Raw genomic sequence first — 21,929 nt, 5'->3', positions numbered from 1 at the left:
GTTCTACATCGTTTTTGCAGGCCATCAGTGGTGAAGCCTCATTGGTCTCATTGTCATGGCAACTGAAGTGGTTATCCGCAGTTGTTCATAATCATGCTGTTTGTCTAAAGCCCAGAATGACAGGGTGCCTGGCAGGATTTATGCAATGGATCTAGCATATTGTCACCTCCATAATCTCTCAATTAGTCTCAAATCATATTCTGGTCATCATTATGTGAATTCTGTGTTGGAGCTGAAAATCACTAGTCAGTCAAGGATACAATTCCACTGTTGATTATATACACTGAATGTCTTCATACAATTTTACATAGACATAGATCAGTGGTTCCCAAAGAGTCCAGGGACCCTCAGGGTTCCTTAAGGGGGTTCCAAATGGACCCTTACAGTTCTGTTAACTGTGAGAGTTATGGGGCTTCTTGGAATCAAAACGTTTGACAATCACTGACAACGAAAACTCATACACAGTGACTGAGCCTACAGTACTGTACCTACTGTAATACCATGTCTGCTTATAAAGACTGCTCCTACAGTCACAGCACTTTTTGGCACCTAAATCCTGAGCTGAGTGTAAAAGGATTTCTCAGGGTACGGTGTGTTTTTTATTTTTATGTGATTCACTGGTGAGTCGGTTTTAGAAACAATGTAAATTATCTTTTCAGACCATTTCTGTGTGTGTATTATGCATGGATGGGCAAAGTGAAGAAACATTACAACGGCGGTACATATATCTTAAGATATATACCATAGCTTGATCTAATGTGTTTCACAGCTTTGCTCCCCACACTGAAAGTGGTACAGTAGCTTTTTCCATATGGCTAAGCTAATCTGGAAAGAAAACCACAAACTGTGGGAGCAGACGCTCTGGCACGCAATCACGTTTTACAGCCAACACATATGTTAAATAAGGAACCAGACTCCATGTCTACACTCATATGGTTGGCACACTCATCCAACAATGGATGGATGCTCTCTTTAGTTTTACTGAGAGAATTGGGGGTGAGAGAGAGAGAGAGAGAGAGAGAGAGAGAGAGAGAGAGAGAGAGAGAGAGAGAGAGAGAGAGAGAGGGGGGAGGGGTCAAAACAAAAAAGAGAAAGAGATATTAGCTGGGGGAAAAATATTTTAATGATGTATTACTGGTCCATGAGGGAATGTTACATTTAAAAAGTCTGGTTTTCGGCATAGTTTCCCTCTCCTGCCTCCAGAGTGAGCCTGGAGTCACTATAGTTACTGTGGTGCCATCTTTATTAGTGCAGCCTCAAATGTGCAGGCATTGTGAATGCATAGTAGTGTGCATGCTGGCACTGGGTGTGTGTTTCCATGAAGCCAGTGCTGTGATGGAAGAAGAACCACACAAAGCGAGGGGGAGCAGTATAGAGAAAAAACTGAATAAAGGAAGATGGTGCTCCATTCTTATTTCGGCCTGTAAGACCCAATACAGTATGTGATGAATAATTCCATCACAAGGAGTGGCACAGTCAGTTGAGACTCAACAAACAACACCATCATCATCGTCTTTGTAGCTTTACTGAGTTGTAAAGTAAGCCACAAGTCTTGTAATCGGTTCCGTTCCAGCGTATAACAATGGACCATGGTGACCTTTATGTTTAAAAGGACTTTTGAAAAACCAGAGCCAGGGCTGTTGAAGAGGGAGAACTGTAATAGCGGGAGTACTAAGTGGCCTAACAAAGTTCATAGCCTTAAATGTCAGCTCTTTAAAAGGTCATAACATGTACTGTAGGAGGGAACATAAACCGCAACGTTTTAAGAGGTTGTTTTTTTCTGGCAAGGTACAATAAATAAATAAAATGAGCATCTTATTATGAACTGTGGTCTCCCCTATATATCAAATACAGCAACCCCCATTCTAAATATGACAGTTAAATATGAGCGAGCCCATGAAGAATGAGTTGAAAACTCTTGAAAACCTTTGGGATTTGTCTGTTCGCATCCCCAACTGACAGACCAGCTGTGCACAGGCAGGCAGTCTCTCTCACTCTCTCCTTCTTCCCCTCACACACACACGCGCACGCACGCACGCACACACACACGCACACACACACACACACACACACACACACACACACGTGCGCACACACAAACGTGCGCACAAGCATCCACATTACCCTCTCTCTGTCAGTAGTCTTGGCAAACTCGCTGTCTTGAAGAGCAGACATTATTAGCTTTCAGTGGCTTTTCTATGTGTGGAGAGGCTTTTGATATAAGCCAAGTATAAAGTCTTCCAGGAATATTGCTTTTCTTCTCTGATAGTATTAAATCTATCACACATTTGTCTCACAATTCAACCAATAAAGCTCTCAGCACAGCTAGGGCATGCAATATCCACCCAGTCACACTAACACATTTTACCACTCAACACTCACATGGTAAGAGTACGCAGAGTGTGGGTCTATTGATTTAGACACGCAAGCAGAGGCAAATAAACCAACAACTGTCATATAAAAAAAACAAGATTATCATAACAACAGTGCAGTCATCTTGGGAGAGAAAATACAGGCATATGCAGGTTAGGTTTACACCAATCAGGCACAACATTTGCTCTCAAATATAAATCTATAACACAGGTTACTGTAACCATCAGAAAAGAACAATAACACTTAGGTTTTGCCTACAACCATTCACAACTAGTACCTGATGCACAGTAGCTGTATTGCAGGGTCACTGATTATACAATATTGCAATTGGTCGGTTAAGTACTGTAGGTATTAGCTCCACAAAGACACAGGTGCATACAGTGGGTACATTCTGAATGAGAGAAATGTATTGTTACTATCTTCAGTTCTCTCTGTACTAATATGTCATCTGCTCCTGGTAAAATGAATAGAAATGGCAGAGAAACACTAAGGACACTGTGGCTCACAGATTTCATAACGATACTCAGGCAATTAATTTCAGGGTTGCACAACTTTTGCTATTACTTTATTGAGTAATACTATCTATGAACATCCACATTCATGGTTCAATTCAATTATAAATTGTCATTGAGCTGGAGTTTATAAATCAATTTTCACTTGTGTGAAAGTGGGATTGATTGTGGAAAACGTTGGCCATGAACTTTGGAGATTAGGTTCTATTGATTGATTGATTCATGTTGAAGAGCTCTAGTTAACTGAATCATTAAATTTATTTTTGTATATGTTTGTTTTGTTTTCCTGAATAGAATAGATTTAAACAAATGTCCACCAAAAACAATACAAATCAGAAGAGATGTTTTGGCTGTCCAGCAAGTGGTAGACGTGATTATAACAGATCTTAACACTGTGCTTTATTTGGGTGAACTCACACTATGACAGTACTTGAGTTAATCTAGAAAATATAATATATAATCAGGGAGTGCTGAGATAGACCCTGAGAAACACTATGATGTGGGCTCTTTTTTTCTTTTTTTTTATAAATAATCTACTGTACTTTTCTGTGAGGCCATCTATTTTGGCTATATTATGGTCAAGGTTCTGTAATGTGCATGTACCCTAATACTGACATCATCAATGTTTTATATAACATTAGTGCAGTTCCAGGATTGAAACTACAAAAGAAAAATACTAGTATATCCTCTCTCTCTCATCCAAACCCAGTGCCTTTCATAACAGCATTCCTGAAACTGTGCATTTGAAAACAGCAGTTCAATTCCATCATACACTTTCACTTAAGTTTTCTTTTACATTACAGAGAGTGTGGTCAACAGCGGCTTTATACCCTTCTTACAAAAAAGTCACATCCTCTTGTGACTGCACCCACCGCCAGTGTGCGTCATACTCCAGGTGCATTTTGCCATTCCTTTTGCAGCTCTCCAGGTCGATCTTCCCGTTCTTGTAGGGCTTAAGTTTTGGACTCTGTTTTTTCCCCAACTTGTCATTGAGACGGGGCCGGGTTGTGTCAGCACCACCGCCTATCTGCTTGGTTGCTTTCTCCAGGACACCATTAGTCTTAACTGCCTTTGAAAGGCCATTGTCCTTGCTGACCGGGGCTCCCTTCTCCCTCTCTGTTGCCTTAGTCCAAATGGGAGCGTCTTGCTTAGAACCCTCAGACTTCTGCGGAGAGCTGCCAGCTGCAGCTGATTTCCCTGGTGCTGCTGCGGCGCGTGTAGCGACTGCAGAGATACTGCTGGCAGTCCCAGTTCCTGGACCGGCTTTCACCTCCATCCCACTTCCGACCGTAACCCCGGTACCACCCCCAGGCCGAGCCCCTTCTCCGGCCCCAGGCCCAGCGCCCACGGGCCTGGTGCCCTCGGTTCCAGACTTGGACCCTGACCCAGATCCGGCTCCGACCCCGGCTCCTGGCACCGCGTCCCCGGTGCCTCCCCCTGTCCGGCCTGCCCCGGCTGCCTCGGGGGCCGCCGGCGGGGCAGAGGAGCAGATGACAGACTCGGAGCTGGAGGGGCAGTACTCGTCCATGTCGTCCGCCAGGGTGTCCAGGTAGCTGCCAATGGAGATGTTGTCCAGCTTGTCGTTGTCGTGCAGGCTGCTCCAGGAGCCTCTCCAGGAGGTGTCTGGACCCTCTCCCAGGCTGTACTGACTGCTGGTCAAGCTGCTGCACCGGCTGGTCAGGGTGCTGCGCTCCTCCATCAGCCACTTGACCGCCTCGATGCCCTCGTGGACGGTCAGCAGCTGCTGCAGGATCTTCACGTCCACTGAGCGCAGGTGGGCCTGTGGAGAAATGGAATGGAGCAACGGCGAAATTAGAGAGTGGAAAAAGAACGTTTTAAGCTATTTTTTAACCACTTGAACCCCAGCATCCCTATTCTGGGGCAAAAACAGCAGATCTACAAGCTTCACAACGCACCACACCATTTCTGGTGCAGAGATCTTGTGTGGTGTGAAAATAGAGAGTACCATGTTACAGTTGCAACTCAGGTCCATTTTACTAGAGGGTTTAAGTGGTTAAATGCCTTATTCTGATTGGATGGGTTACAACTGAGAGGTACAGTTAAGAGAGTACTTCATAGGCGCCCACATTTTCCCATGTTCAGAGCCACCTACTTTGCTGGAGGACCTGATGACATTTATTGTTATGGATGTATAACCGGATCTATTAAACAAATGTGTCACAGAGGCAGCCATGGATGAATTACTGTCTCCACAGCATTGTTATGAATGGAACTGTCTATGAATGATACAGATCGATAGGAATTCATATTTTCATGAGTAGAAGGCATACAGTATATTTTACATTGAAAGAAAAATTGAAAACGCCATGGCTCACAGTACACTAAGCACTAATGCCTGATTTTTACTTAGTTGCTTGCCTGTGTCGCACACCGAAAATTGCAGATTTACATGCTCACACCCCTGCAAGTGCTGCATTGTGATGTGTTTGTGAGCTTGTAGCTCAGCTAATTATGCTAGTCAAAGATGTGCGCGTTTCACGTTTATGAGTCGCGTGGTAGGAATAAATGAAAGTGCTATGAATCCAAAATAACAGGCACTGCTGCCTTCCAATTTGATTTGTGTGTGTGGGAGGTTGAAGAACGGGCGAATGGCGTCCGGCTGTGGTCGTGGAACAAAATCACCCCCAGAATACATTAGCAGAGCAGCCTGCAGCAAAGAGCAGGGGCCAGGAGGTGATATATGGAACTGACATTCAAGGTTTGGCATGATGATATCCATCCCCTCTCTCCTGTCTGTCTGTCTGTCTGTCTGTCTGTCTGTCTGTCTGTCTGTCTGTCTGTGTGTGTGTCTGTGTGTCTTTCTGTCGGTCTGTCTTTCTTTCACAGTCCCCAAAACACACGCACGCACACTCGCACACGCATTACCTAGTCTACCGATCTTTTTGTCTGTCTTCTGCCCCCCCCCCCCCCCCCTCTCTCTCTCTCTCTCTCTCTCATTTTCTCTGTCTTTCTCGCTCTCTCCAACAAAGTGGACTGGCTATGGTTGCTGGCCTGGCCCCAGGGACAGCAGCACAATAGCTGCCAACTGGACACACTGCACAATCTTAAAATTCAACTCAGATTTTTTTTTGCAAAGTGCCAATCTGGGCTCCCGCAGCCCTGAGCACACTAAAAGAAACCAGTGTTCCACAGGATTTTCTCTGAATGTTTCATTGCCAGATGATTTGTGATAATGACTGCTGGAGATGACGATTATTATGCTATGCATTTGCACATGTCATTGCGCTTCGGTTTTTATGCTTCCTTCACCAGTCCTGTTGGGGAAGTGATTTGAACCTGACACAACCATGAAAGTGGACCACTTGAGATCACAAACCAAGATGTTTAAATTAGCTACAGCTACAACTGTCAAATATTTTCTTAACGATTATTCTATTGACTTCTTGTCCAATTAATCTAACAATCGAGAAGCACGTTTTAAAAAAAATACTGTTTAAATTATTTAACACAAATCGATTATAACCACTTTAGCCCTGTTTTACTTTGTCTCACGCATTGTGTGATATTTTCACAGTTTAAAATGTTTTGAAATGTTCCCCTATAATTACATGTCCAAAATAGGGATTGATTATTAATCAATTGGCTTACTAAATTAATGATTATTGATTATTCTTTCTAATCAATTAAATCGATAAGTTCGATGAACTATTTAACCACTGGTTTGAGCTAATGTCAATGGGATTAATGTGTTAATTGTAGAGAGTGAGTAGAACAGCCCCTCAGCCAAAGGCCTTTGCCCTCTGACCTTTAGCAGTCTTAAATGTACCTTTCTTATTTCCTTCCTTCTGACCCTCGAGGTCAAATCAATGAAACAGTGGAGAGGAACCTATTGATTCTCCCATGCCATGGTACGGTTTATCTCTGACTATCTTCAAATTGTTAGTGGCATTAGCATTGTCCAGGGGAACAACACATCCATATACATTCAGTAGTTACATCTCTGTCAATGGGCGTTATTATTGTTCCAAACAATTAGACGATCAGAGAACCCATATTCCTTTATGGAGCAGGGAAACCCTGCTAATGTAACAGATTGGTTAAACATTTTCGAGGGCATTTTAATGATCTATCCTATATGTGGGTGGGTGGCGGCTGCCCTTTGCATGAACCGACATAATTGGTTCATGCAAAGGACAGTGTTCAACACTAAGTGTTCAAGACAGTGTTCAACACTAATTGGCCACACACTTTATCTGGAGGGGATTGAAACCGAAGCTTGGATAACATTTTTCTTCTCGTTTTACTTGTTTCTAAGCTGATAAAGTGGCCCCTTGATTTCACTCAGGGTTTTCATTTTATTTTTGTGATTTCTATAAGGTTAATACGTGCACGCACGCACACACGCACATGCACACACCATGGCACCACAATCCTGTCCAACGGGAGGACAAGCCCTGGTGACCATCCAGAAGAGGAGATGAGGCAGAAAGTCAGGGTGTTCTTAGCAGAGCTAGTTTAGACGGAGGGAACAGCATGAGGCGCCTGCTAAATGAGGTGAGAGATCTGCTGATGCCAAAGTCACACTGTATGCACCAGTACAATGAATTAAACTGGCAGGCTCAGCTCTCAAACCAATAGATGTAACCCAGAGAAAACCACGATACTGAACTGATTTAAAAGGTGGTGGTGAGCACATAGAGAGTAAAAAAAATGGACAGAGTCAGTGTGACTGTCCGGACGTCACCTATTGGTTTGTGTATTCTCATTTTGAAGCCTTGAGTTCAGTAAATTGGCCATCGCCCATCGCCATGTTGGATATAGGACGCTGCCGCCAGGTATCCTTGCAGCCAGAAGTGACCATATTTGGATGAGAGGGTGGAGCTAGGGAGTGTTGCATGAGGCATGACATCACCCACGTGGCTGTGACTTCTCCTCTCCCCATCAGGCAGGCACACCTGCAGCATATCAATGATTGCTGAAGGCAGCCCCATCTCCACCACTGCTTTAAAAGCCAGCATGTTTATTTAGTATTGCAGTCGACACACACCCAGGAGCAGCATCAACCCACAGTTCTCTTTAGTTAGGCTTAGAAAGTATTTTTCTTTCATTAGTGTTTGGTTTTTAGTTAGGAATTGGGGGGGGGGGGGGCATGTATATTGGTATGCCCATATATTGGGCATATTGGTTGGATTGGTGGTTCTGGACATTAGGGGTTGCACAATTAATAGAATTTTAATCGTGATCACAATGAATGCTTCCCACAATTACATGAACATGGTCGTCCGATTATTGACATGTATTGATGATCATTGGCAGGAATGTAGCACAATGTAAAAGTTAAAGCAGTGCGAGTGTGAATTTGGTCGGCCCCATCTATGCACATGACCATATGGTCATAGCAGTCGATCTGTGGCTCTGGTCATCCGGATCTCCATATAAGACTATATATGGCCGTATCGGATTTGTTTATGTTATGTCTGAGTCATAGTGACATGCCTATATATGGCCGTATCGAATTTGTTTGTTATGTCTGAGTCATAGTGACATGCCTATATATGGGCATATCGGATTTGTTTATGGTTATGTCTGAGTCAGAGTGACGTGGCCATGGTCCTGCCTATACTGTATATGGGCGTCCGGAGTATCGGGTTTGTTTATGGTTATGTCTGAGTCAGAGTGACGTGGCCGTGGTCCGCCGGCCGGCCGGCCCACCCAGTAGCCAATTTTAATATAGGATTAAACCTGTATTTAATCAGGCAAGACAAATTAAGAACAGATTCTTATTTACAATTGTGGCATGGCAAACGGCAAGGCCTTTTGAGGGAGAAAAGAAAATAGGGGATAGAAATCAATCAGGTTAAAATAAATTTAAGCAAATAAAAGGTTTTGAGAGCCAAATAAATAGGCTCTCTATGTCATTATCTCTCTCTATGATAGAGACCTGGTCTGATGTCACACACAACAGAAACCGTTGCCTAACAGCAACTTGTGCCGACATCAACCGGCATCGCGTCACCAGGCATGTCCCATCCATCCTTCCAACAATTCATCAAATCATCGATCCATCCATTCATCCATCCATTTCTGCTGTTCATTGAATGCGTACCAAACAAAAAAGAAAAACGGGGAGTGAGCAACAGACAACAACCACAACTTTGTTTGCCTGAGTGTTGCTGTAAATAGCAAGGCCTCCTGGGGTGTGGTAGAGTCAGGGGTTGGGTTCAGGACTGAGGTTTGAGGTTTGGGCTGGCAAACGACTGAGCTTCTAATGAGGATGGTAGTAAATATACTACTGTGTCTCAGTCAGCGCTGAGGTGGCACATGCTGACAACGCCGTGTACAAGGCTGTGAAATCTGCTGCTGCTGATCTAGGCTTGTCTGCAGGTTGCATTTACGTAATGATTTCTACTTTTAGTGCTAGAACTTTTTATCTCGTCTGTAATGGGTAGGGTGTTTTTACCTTGTAAAAGACAGTAAGATGCGTATTGTTATAGAACATTGCGTAGGAGGAGAGAAATTGCCAGTTTTCCATGGTTGCATAGAACAACATGAAGGAAACAAAAAACTGCTGTTTACTGCAATTTTTGTATTTGATGGATTGCACTGGATCTTCATAAGTACCAACTTTTGATGTCGAATGCTTCTATGGAAAATCCAATAAACACATTTTTTAACTGAAACTGAAAAAAAAAAAAACAGTTGAAATGCGGAGTTTGTTTGATGATATGCAATCTCTTTACCAGCCTACAAATGAATCTGTCTTCTGCTGATCCAAGGCCACACTAATCGCTACAGTATGTGCTCTGGTTACAAGCAGTATTTAGCTTAGCTTAGTACTACTTGAATTGACATGGTGTACGCATGTTTTTGCGGGTAATAATACACACATCCAAGTAGAAAGTGCTGCACTGAGATGAATCATGTAAGAGTAGACATGATCCATACCCGCATCAGAACATTGTCTGTCATATGTATTCGTGAATAAAGGTGTGTAGGAGAATTCAAGCATGCCCACATCAGCATGTCCCTTGTATTCATACATCCATTGTATTTGAATACATAATGGTAAAATATATTTCCAACACACAGAACAGAAATGTGATTTACAAAATAAATTATAGTTTTGCCTTATTTTCACCAAAAGTACTAACAGGTTTATGACCAGTGTTCGTTCAGTAATGTATCATGACAGTGCATGTAAATATGAATTGTTTTAGTTTTAGAGCATGTGACAGATCCAAAACAGGAAACAAAATAAGGATGAAGTGTACAGTAGTTAACCTTACTGTACCTCCGCCTCTCACTGCTTTAAAATGTATAGGGAGAAACACTTCTGTATATTCATCTTAAAAGATGTTGTGATGTACTATAGTTTGCATGCTCGGTTGATCCTTGCCTTTCTAACCTATCTGCATGGTAATTGACATGCCAATGGTCTTAATACCAGGCCAGTAATATGTCTACTAGTACAAGTTCATAGATCTGAGTATTTAGAAAATACTTGAGTACTTAGAAAAAGCGCTATATAAATTCCAGGTTATTATTATCATTATGTACGGTTTTTCAAGTGTGTCCTAACTACTGATGTTGTTGTGAATGCATTTCATATCTGCTGTCAGAAAAGAGTGCATACTGTGTCAGTTATGAAGATGGTCTTTCTCTGAGCCAGCTTCAAGCATAAACAGCATGCATTATACTGCTGCTGTTCAAAGAGATTCATTGATCACTGTAAAGTCTGGTTTTCTGAATTGAAAAACAACCTTAATTTCAGATTGACAACCATGCAGTCTTGAATACATAAAACTCATGGTTAAGACATTGTACAAAGGAGTCAGGACCATGTCCACATGTGGGTTATGAGGTTTCCATGCGACAGCAGTGATATGGGGGGTTGATGTCTGGGCCATACGGCCTTGAGCACTGGGACTCTGTTAATCCATCTATAACCATTTTTCCGCCAACAAAACAAAGCCAAACAGATTTCAGCTTTCCTATTCCGGAGTCAGGCCAAACAGCTCCCGGCTAATGTGTGGGATTCTGGAAAACTCATTTTCCTGCTTCTCACATCCATCCAGCACCACCAATTCTAAACCTTTTTTTAATTTCAAGGACCCCCGGTTTGATATGCTTAGGCCTCTCTGCGATCCCAGTCTACACTGTAAAATCCTCAGTGTTAATTTAACTCTAACATGTACAAATGTGTAACAATATAGATCTGTAAGGGTCCATTTGGTTCCATTTGTACACTGACTGAGTTACATAACTGTAAGTGTCCATTTGGTTTCTAACTATCAATCATTTAGTTGGGGACCCACTGGACCCACTGGACGCCCCCCCCCCCCCCCCCCCCCCCCCAAGGACCCCTGGGTCTTTGGGGGTGCGCATGTGTGCAGATTACAGTATGTGTGTATACTGTATGTACAGTATTGTATGTGTAGGTATGAATGAGTGTGTTGGACATATGTGTGAACTGTATACCCACTGTGTACAACAGATGTTACTGTATGGATAGTACAGTCAGTGGTATCCACCCATTGCTCCAGACAGTGTCACACCACTGCAATGGAAACATTTTCAGCACTGTGGACAGTATGTGTCCTCCTCCATCTGGTCTGATCTGATGCAGAGCAAACCAGAAGAATTTCTGTGCCAGGACTTGTTGAATTGTCTCTTTTTGATCTTGTGAGACAATATAAGGTGTGTGTGTGTGTGTGTGTGTGCGTGTGCGTGTGTGACGTAGTCTGAAGTCTGAAGACTCGCCTCTTCAGACTCCACCTTAGCCCGTAGCACTTGCCCTAGCCTTGACGACCTTGCATGCTTATGCAAAGGCTAAAATGTCACTTAGATAGCATGTTATGTAGACAGATGCCAGGTCATTTGTAGACCTGGCATCCTATAGTGTGTATAGTTTTAATGTGCAGACAATAGATTTGTTGATATTATACTGTTTAGACTGATGATAGGTTGATCCCAGATCAATCAGACTATTTCTATGCATATATTATATATATATATATGGCGCAAATAACAGGCATAATCATGTTGTGCTTTCCAGGCAAAATGCATTCTAGTATTTAGCCTGCAGCATCAACAGATATGGTGCATTAGAAACAAACTTCGTTAGGAATATATTTATCATCAGACATGACTCATTTCCTGCTGATACAAGCCTTTATCTGTGCCACCAGGGAAGAAAACAGGATTAAAGGATGATCACTTCTTGGCACACAGTGAAAATCTGATTTTCATGCTCAATGTGGCACTTACGTTATACGGAAAACAACACTTTAAGCATTTCTCATGGATAACTGCATTTTCCTGGTGGCTTCAACTGATGAAGATAACAAGGGATGCATCGTTAAATGCCATGCCCCGGTACGTATATGACATGCCAGGAATAGAGGGAAAGGGACCTGTAAATAGCTTACAGGTCAGGGTAAATCTGGCAAGATATAACGTGTGTGTACACAGTTGATGTCCAATCAGTGACTCTCCCATGGTGAGATACCAGCTTCACAATGTCACACAGTACTGCTAATAGGCTCTGTGACGAGACAGCACAGCACAGCATCACTGCCTTCGGGAATGGAACACATTATACACGACCATGACGCATGCAAACACACACACACAAACACACATGCTGCTGCTCGCATGCACAGCTTCTCTGTCTCTTATCTAGCCTTGCACAGCAAAACCGTGAATGTGTTAAAATGGACCCTTACAGGTCCATTTTAACACTCTCTGGGCTAAATGAACACTCAAGATTTCACTGTGTGTTGTCGTTCGCCGTCTCTTCACCTTCCCCATCTATCACATGCTCTCTGTCAGTGTCAACATACGGTGTCCTTGCAAGCTCTCTGTCTCTCTCTCTCCGGTCACATTAGACGGCAGACGGCTGTGTTCGCTCTGTCCTACTCCATCTGTCTGACTTCACTTCTGCATGCTGGGCAGCTTCAATTCACACCGTTAGTGTCAACCGAATGTCTATTGTGTATATACATTGTTTGGTGCATATTGCTTCCTTGCTGCCATGTTGGTTACGGTAATTTGAATTTGTTGCTGAATTGACTAGAAATAGAAATGGAATTGACTTTCCATTGTAGTTGTGTTTCATCCCAATACAAAGCCAGAGAGAGAGAGAGAGAGAGAGAGAGAGAGAGAGAGAGAGAGAGAGAGAGAGAGAGAGAGAGAGAGAGATGACTCATACTGTGCTCATGGCAACATCTCGGCATTCAGCCTCTTTCAGCCATTGCTACAGCAGGTGGTGGAAGACCATAGGATAGATTATTTTCTATACACATCAGGCTGTAGATGGCATACAGTAAGTGTGTGTGTGTGTGTGTGTGTGTGTGTGTGTGTGTGTGTGTGTGTGTGTGTGTGTGTGTGTGTGTGTGTGTGTGTGTGTGTGTGTGTGTGTGTGTGTGTGTGTGTGTGTGTGTGTGTGTGTGTGTAGCACATAGATGTCTGCAGATGTCTGGAGGAGATAGCACTAATCCAGCTCCCACATACAGTACACAGGCTGTAATACTATTTACAATGCACATCTGTCCTCTGTTCAGCTTTCTGTGTTACATCATGTTAGGTCATATTATCTACATGCCAAACACAGTGATGGAGAATGAGAGAGAGAGATTATAGGCTATATGTCTGACCTACGTGACAGACAGGCTAGATAGGACAAGCTGTCCAACTAATTAAACACACTCTCACTAATTCAATCAAGTCTCTCTCTCTATCACTGTCTGACTCTTGAATAATGGCTAATGTATGACTAAAAAGAAGACGATTTCACTTCCCACACACTTTGATAATAGAATTAGAAGAGAAGCACATTCAAACACCTCACAGATGCTGTGTGTGAATGTTACTGTATCATCAACATACAGAGAACAAATCAGAAGTGTGCGTGTGTGCTCGCACACACACGCACACACACGCACGCACTCATACAGAGAACAAATCAGAAGTGTGTGTGTGCGTGTGTGCGAGCGCACACGCACATGTACACGCACGCGCACACGCACACACACACACACACACACACACACACACACACACACACACACACACACACACACACTTGTGCATGTGTGTACACTCACGTCCCCCTTCCTGTGTTCGCTTCACTGGCTATCTGTTGCTGCCTGCTTCCAATTTAAAACACTGGTGATGACCTACAAGGCAATCAAGGGCATGATACACCCTTACCTTCAGGACATAATCCACCCCTACACCCATTCCTGCACACTTTGATCAGCTAACACAGGACGTCTGTAGCTCCCATCCCTAAAACACCCAGACAAACGCTCCAAGCATCTTAGACCTAGGCTAGACTATTCCCAAGCTGTGGAATGACCTCCCTCTCTTAGTCAGGACTGCAAACTCACTCCCCATTTTCCGCCGCAGTATGAAGACTCACTTCTTCAGACTCTACTGTACCCCCTAGCACTTCTCAGTCCTTGTGTCCCTAGTCACCTATTTTTTGGTATGCTAGTTATATGCAGTATGTTGGTTACTTGTTCACATACAGTATTTATTTTGATGCAAAATGCAAAAAAAAAAAATGCAAACAATGTTAGTTAGATTTAATTTAGACAACTGCGAGTTTTGATGTTTGGCATAGTTACTTTGTAGCACTGTATTGTTTTCTTTGCACTCTACTTGACCATTTGTTGACACTCTTGCATGTAAGTCGCTCTGGATAAGAAAAATTGTAGTGGAACCATTGACCAAGTCATATCTTTAAGAATATTTGTATAGTTTATAATTTGTTTGTTTGAAAGGGGGGGGGGCTGCTCTGTTTCCTGGGATAATGGCGTGTTTATATGCTGCATGCAGCATCACTGTCCCTGAAACCAAACCAACCACAACTTGTGGTGAAGTGCAAGGCAATGTGTTTCTATTTCCTAGCATGTAACCAAACTCATGTTGTTTTGAATCCAAGTCTAAAATAAGTGAAAATGAGTTTTAGGGGTGAAGATTGAAAGCTTTGTTTTGGTAGGTCGTTTTGCAGCATTACCCTGTCTTACTGTCACATAAACCACAGACTGTGCACACGCTCGCATTTGCCACTGGAATGCATGACATCTGTGAACACACAAGAGGGGAAAAACAACCCTGAAGCAGTGTGTTTTTTCTCCAGACCTCCTCCGTGGTGAGGAGGGGGATTCAATGTAAACAAGACAGACAGGCCAGTGAGACAAATCCATGGCACAAATCATCCACTGACTGCCCAAATGGGACTTAAAAACATGTATTTCACCTGATGGATAAAAAACAGGCTTTCAGACAGTATTGATTTCACAAAATAAAATTATCTCATGCTATTCCAAATGTTGAGAATTTAAACAGATGTGTTTTAAAACCACTAGCCTAATTACACTGGTAATAGCAGTCAGTGGTAGTGTTTGGCCAATAGAGAAAATATAATTAACCACTTAAACCCCAGCATCGGTATTGTGGACCTATTTTCAGCTAAAGCTTTCCCCACAACAACAGAAAATATACTAGTATTGAGCCCTGAGGGACTCCGGTTACCCATATGGGGTTTAAATTAATTATAATGATTAGGTGAGTGAATGAATGAACTGTTACAGCAGCAGGCCCTGTGATGACCAGCTCATTCAGAGAAATCCAAAGCAACAAAAGGCCACCTGCAGCATGAATTATTGACAGGTTGTTTTGGAGAAAGGAGGAGGATGTATTGCCTCCCTCAACGTCAACGACCAAACCGTTTCAACCCGTGCGCGCGTGCTATCAATATCGTCTCACGTTTCACGCACCCACGCGCTCGCGCGCTCTCTCTCTCTCTCTCTCTCTCTCACACACTCACACTCACACACTAACATACGCGCGCGCGCGCACGCGATCGTTACATAAATCACTCTCACCATCTCGAGTTTTAATTTCCTGATCTTGTCATCCAGGCTCCTCTTTCCCGTGTCGCGCTCTTTGGTGACATCGTGCACCACGGGAGGCGGCAGCTTGGACGCCTCTTCCCGCATGCACCTCAGCAGACCTTCGGGGGTCTTCCGTCCGATCTTCACCTCTATATCTTTCAAATCTGGGATCATGGTGTTGTTGTCGTTGTTGTTGGCGCTGCTGCTGCCTTCATCCATTATTGTATGTGTATTCCCGTTATTAATGTAATCTAGATCTGTGTGTAGACCCAACGACCGCGTCCTTCTTATGTTGATGAAAGTCCTCGTCTTTTAAAGCTGCAATAAGTGTCACCTCTGATCTGATAGCATCCTATGTGTCTCTCTGGAATGGAGTTGGAATGAATGCACCAGGGAGAGCATGTAGCAACGGGATCCTCGCATCAGGGCATGCATTCAACAAAAATAGTCCAGATACCGTAACAAAACACTCTATTCTAATATGTAATATTACATTTACATTCATTTACATTTAACAAGCCATAGTGCTTTATTGTGTTTAATCCTTTTAGCATCCTTTTGTATAGAACTGTACTTTCTGTGCTTCTTTTTTTGCAAACTGTTAATAAAGTATTCAATCAATCAATCAAGAAATACGGTCCAGTTGATTGAGGTCGCATTAAGTATCCCTACCAGCTGATCTGACGCGCGCAGAGACATGGAATCACCAAAATCCACTAGTCATTTTCCGTGCCTTTTGGATCGAAATCACTCAAAAGAAAAAAATAATAGTTTTTTATTTCCCAGTGTCTGTTTGCATCAGATCCCTCTTGAATCAGATCAGATCCCTCTGGCCTCGGATGATCCCTCTTGCCCAGAATCAGATGGACATGTCCTGGTCTTGGAGCTCATCCTTCCATATGCTACATTGCGGAGACCCTGAGCTGAGCTCCCTCCATGCAGACGCAGATTCCACCTGCATGATGACAGCAATACAAACAACAGCCGCAGTCAGAGTGGGTATGGCAAGCCGTTTTAACATTTAATCGAACCATGCTCCTATCTGTTATATATGTTTTAGATAGCCAAAAACACGTTTCTCCTAGTCAAAACTGTATTGTCACTAGTCATAATTGTAATTAAAGATATCCATAATGCCATTCTTACTAGTATAAATTGTATTTCAAGATATCTATAATTTAATTTCTCCTAGTCAAGATTCTATTTCAGATATCTTAAAATCTGTAAAAAAAAATACAAGTGGCTGTTTTAACATGTAATAGCTAGACTGAATATGTATACTAGATATCTATAATTCAGTTATTCCTAGTCAAAACTAACGTTTCGGATATCCATAATGACATTCCTCCTAGGAGGAACTGTCATTTGAGATATCCGAAACGTCATTCTTCCTAGGAGGAATGACGTCACTTTTCCCATTCATGTGTATTGGGCTTTTAGTTTTGGATATCCGTAACTGCATTTTGGATATCTAAAACCAACATTCTGAATATCTGCAATAGAATTCTTACTAGGAGGATCTACTCTTTCAGATATCTACAATGCAGTTCTTACTAGGACAAACTACCATTTTAGATATCCGAAATTAAAAAATCATTTCAGACCTCCGTAATTACCTTTAGTATATCCAATAATTCATTGTTACTAGGACACATGGAATTATGGATATCCACAATTCATATTATTACTAGTACAAATGTAATTTCAGATATCTGCAATTAGTATTATGACTAGGAACAATACAATTACAGATATCTGGTGACAGGTAGATATTACGCCATTTTAATATAAAAAGTGTCCATTGACTATCTAGAATTATATTTGTGATATCGCAAATAGAATTTTTCCTAGTTAAAACTGTATTCTTACTAGTCATAAAGTAATTGCAGATATCTATAATTACATTTAGACTAGTCAAAACCGCATTTTGACTTGTCAAAACCGCATTTTGACTAGTCAAAACTGCATTTTGACTAGTCAAAATCCTTATTACAGATATCTATAACTACATTCTTACTAGTAGAAATAATATGGCAAGCCGTTTTAACATTTGATAGCTAGACTGGATATCTATAATTCAGTTCTTCCTAGTCAAAACTAACGTTTCAGATATCCATAATGACATTCCTCCTAGGAGGAACTAGCTAGACTGGATATCTATAATTCAGTTCTTCCTAGTCAAAACTAACGTTTCAGATATCCATAATGACATTCCTCCTAGGAGGAACTGTCATTTGAGATATCCGAAACGTCATTCTTCCTAGGAGGAATGACATCACTTTTCCCATTCATGTGTATTGGGCTTTTAGTTTCGGATATCCGTAACTGCATTCTGGATATGTAAAACCAACATTATGGATATCTGCAATAGAATTCTTACTAGGAGGATCTACTCTTTCAGATATCTACAATGCAGTTCTTACTAGGACAAACTACCATTTTAGATATCCAAAACTACGTAATTTTAGATATCCATAACTACGTCATTTAAAGGGGGGGGGCGAGCCTTATTGTACAGTTTTCTCTCTTTTCATTCTTTTAATCATCCATTTTTAGCGGTGCCAACCGCTCTATATCTGACTTTGTCTGTGTGTCCGTGTGTCCGGGTGTCCGTGTGTCTGTCCGGGTGTGTGTCTGTCCAATAAACAAACATTGATGACAACATCAATACGGGGCTCATCAAAGGCACCGCTTCCTTCGCACAGGGTGTGATTTTTGAGTGGTGCCAACCACTCCTACATTTGACTTTGTCCGTGTGTCCGTATGTCCGTCCGTCCGTATATTTGAGCACGGCTGATTGGTCAAGCTTCACGTGACACGTGACAATATGTTGTCACGTGTCACGTGACAACATATTGTTGCTGATTGCAACACACGGATGCAACCAGTTACACTTTCAAAGGCACCACTCTCTTCACACTGGGTGTGATTTTTAGCGGCGCGATCCTGCTCTATACCTGACTTTGTCAGTGTTCACCGTCAACGTTCTGTGTGTGTGTGTGTGTGTGTGTGTGTGTGTGTGTGTGTGTGTGTGTGCGTGTGTGTGTGTGTGTGTGTGTGTGTGTGTGTGTGTGTGTGTGTGTGTGTGTGTGTGTGTGTGTGTGTGTGTGCGTGCGCGAGCATCTGGGCCTATACAAGGTATAACTGGGCCTATAGAAGGTATAACTGGGCCAATAGAAGGTATAACTGGGCCTATAGAAGGTATAACTGGGCCAATAGAAGGTATAACTGAGCCTATAGAATGGGCCAATAGAAGGTATAACTGAGCCTATAGAATGGGCCAATAGAAGGTATAACTGGGGCCATAGAAGGTGGTGGGTTGGTGAAAGGATGCCACTGTCCCTGGATGCTGGGCTTGTCTGTGTGGAAAGGCTTGTGGATACGGATGATGTCCAGGCCAGACTGATTGGTCAACGTGGCCACAAGCTCCTGAATCTGCTGGGAGGTTTTGTTGTCGATGGGTTCCTCCTTCACGTTGCCATTCACTGCAGGGACGTCAAGAAAAAGAAAGCCATACAGAGATGAGTGTGAAAATGCATTAGGACACCAGGGTTAAAGTCACTTTATCAACCGGAGATAGATTTCAACTGACAGAAAATGTCAACAATGCACCATGCTAAATCTCTAGGCCTCATGAAAGCTGGTATTATAGCGCCCCCTACAAAAGTGTATGAGTACTAACAACAATATGGCCAAGCAGCATCAATCTAATAAGCAATTTTGTTAGCAAAATAAATTGTGTCGGTTCCAAAAACCAACTGTCATATATACTGTATATACATCAACTAAACAACTGCAACAGTTAATCAGTTATGAAAAATAATCAATTTTAATAGGTCATGTGCACCGGAGAGCTCATATTGACAGAGGTGGACAGAGTACTCGACCCCAGTACTTGAGTAAGAGTACTGATACTCCTTGGTTAAATTTACTCCACTACAAGTAAAAGTAGCCCAGTCAAAATGTTACTCGAGTAAGAGTATAAAAGTAATTGCTTTTAAATGTACTTAAGTAATCAAGAGTATGCTTTTAAAAACACGTAAAATTCTTAAGTAAAAGTAAAAGTACATTTCCTTTTTTCACATCAATGAATTGCTGTAATTTTTTTCACAATAAATGTATAAGACCTTGTAACTCTTGCTTCAGAGAAGTAACTCTGAAACCACCTGCACTGATGTGCTTGCTTGTAGAACCACTACGTTATACAAAGCCTGCAGAAATGCCTATAAAAACATAGAATTGAAATTAATGGGATCGAAAAGGTTGTCCTAGTCATTTTCATGTTTTATTAAACACCAACTCCAACTTCAACTCCAACTTGTTTTTTAATTGTTTTTCACAAAGAGGTCACGTGGTGTTGGTGCTACGTCAGTCAGACAGTGGTAGTAAAGTCAGCTGTTCACCTGCGGTTTTTATCAATGCAATGGAAAGGGGGTGAATGGGGGAAGTCCAACTTTGCTAACCGCACGGTATAGCCTACTATTCACTATGTCATGATGTCGCTAAATGAAATACCTTTTAAACTTTAATACAATGAACAAACTCAATACCTTGGAACAGTGATTTTAATGACAAGCAGCGCGTCTGGCAAGTAAACTTTCCCCCCGATAGCCTCTCGGTGACTAAATAAATATGTTTGGTCGTCGCCATACATTTGTTAGCAAAGAGTGACACAAAGGAGACGGATTGGAGCCACGGAAGGACACGAACAATCACACGTTGGACGCGGAGCAAGAGAGCAACGCATGCAAACAAACAAACAATGGAATGACATGCACGCAGGCACGCACGGAGCCACACACACACACACACACACACACACACACACACACACACACACACACACACACACCACGGAACGGAGCGTATCACGGAGGACGAGCGGTAACGTAACCCGACCCGTTTTTGGTTCTGCTGTTGACCCATGTTGGTTCGTTTGGAACAGTTTGAGCTGGTTCTGCTGCTGAGTGGAAACTGTCATTGTGGTGAACTTGAATACACTGATGTGTGTGCGCGGCCCGCCGGGCCAAGCTTTTATTGTGTGTGTGTGTGTGTGTGTGTCTGTGTGTGTGTGTGTGTGTGTGTGTGTGTGTGTGTGTGTGTGTGTGTGTGTGTGTGTGTGTGTGTGTGTGTGTGTGTGTGTGTGTGTGTGTGTGTGTGTGTGTGTGTGAGACAAACGATTAACGTGCGCTGGCTGCTCTCTTTGCGATCGCTGTGGCTGTTTATGTGGCTTTGTATTGGATTCTCACTGACTGTGATCATTTCGTTGTTTATTCAAAATGAGTGGAACAAAAGCTGGTTCACATGTTGGAAAAAAGGACATGGGAAAAAAGGAGAATAAACCTCACTGAAAAGGCCCTGGCAAATAAAATCGAATCAATCCAAAAGGAACGCAAAAAGAAAGTGGAGGAAACAAAAGCTCTGATAACCTCTATTAAAGAGCTCATGAAAGATGAGAAAAATGTTTCACTGGTTAAAGCACAACTTGATGCCTTGATGAAAGTGTCCGAAAATGACAATGCACTGCATGATTCTTTAATGACTATTATTCCACTTGATGAACAAGCAAAATAACTGGTTCTCAAAGGTCAATAAATATAAAGATGGATGCATTGAAGATGTTAACGCCTGGTTCTCAGTAGCCAGAGGACCACCAAGCCAACCCCAGCTAGAGGCTCATAACAGGCCTACTGAAAGGCCCCAGCAGCATGAGGCTGCTGAGGAGGAAAATGGAGAACATGGGGATGTGGAAAATGTGGAAATGACTGTGCTTCAGTCACATAATGTTTATGATGCTCAGGAGGATGTTCAACCATATGACAGCATATCAAACCTTAGCAACAAGACTCATGTTTCAATGCGATCAAAGGTTTCCTCTACTGCATCTGCATGTGTTAAAGCCGAGGCTGAAATGGCTGCTTTAATGGCTCGGCAAAAGTTGCTTGAACAAAAGCATGCTCTAGAAGAACAGGAAGCTCACATAAGAAAACTAAAGGAACAACTTCAGCTTGAAGCAGACATAGCCGCATCGGTGGCAATGCTGAATGTTTTGAGAACCTCTGGCTCAAGGGTGCGGAGTGCTGCTTCTCAGAAATTGAATGGAATGGAATCCTACTTTGAAAAGGGCCTCAACATTAATGCAGAGACATTCGTACCACACAAGGATGGAAAAGGACAACCT

General features: G+C 42.5%; 1 protein-coding gene across 1 annotated transcript; it reads right to left on the bottom strand.

The window, feature by feature from the left end:
- Positions 1–1,150: 1,150 nt before the first annotated feature.
- lurap1 (leucine rich adaptor protein 1) lies at positions 1,151–16,675 on the bottom strand. Its single transcript, XM_084065870.1, has 2 exons — positions 15,740–16,675; positions 1,151–4,665 (listed from the first exon to the last, which is right to left on the bottom strand). Exons 1-2 carry the CDS (start codon positions 15,965–15,967, stop codon positions 3,721–3,723), a joined length of 1,173 nt encoding a protein of 390 aa, XP_083921996.1. The 5' UTR covers positions 15,968–16,675; the 3' UTR covers positions 1,151–3,720.
- Between the last annotated feature and the right edge of the window lie 5,254 nt (positions 16,676–21,929).

The sequence above is a fragment of the Gymnoscopelus microlampas genome, assembly GCF_963454915.1.
Source record: "Gymnoscopelus microlampas genome assembly, chromosome: 9".
NCBI lineage: Eukaryota > Metazoa > Chordata > Actinopteri > Myctophiformes > Myctophidae > Gymnoscopelus > Gymnoscopelus microlampas.
The sequence above is the reverse complement of the archived record's forward strand: the minus strand, read 5'-3'. Positions and strand labels throughout refer to the sequence as shown.

Excerpts from the sequence above, each read along its gene's own strand:
- lurap1 (XM_084065870.1), bottom strand. The coding sequence starts at position 15,967 with ATGGATGAAGGCAGCAGCAGCGCCAACAACAACGACAACAACACCATG. Across the intron at positions 4,666-15,739 it reads GGAAATTAAAACTCGAGATG|GCCCACCTGCGCTCAGTGGA; the intron begins GTGAGAGTGATT and ends ATTTCTCCACAG.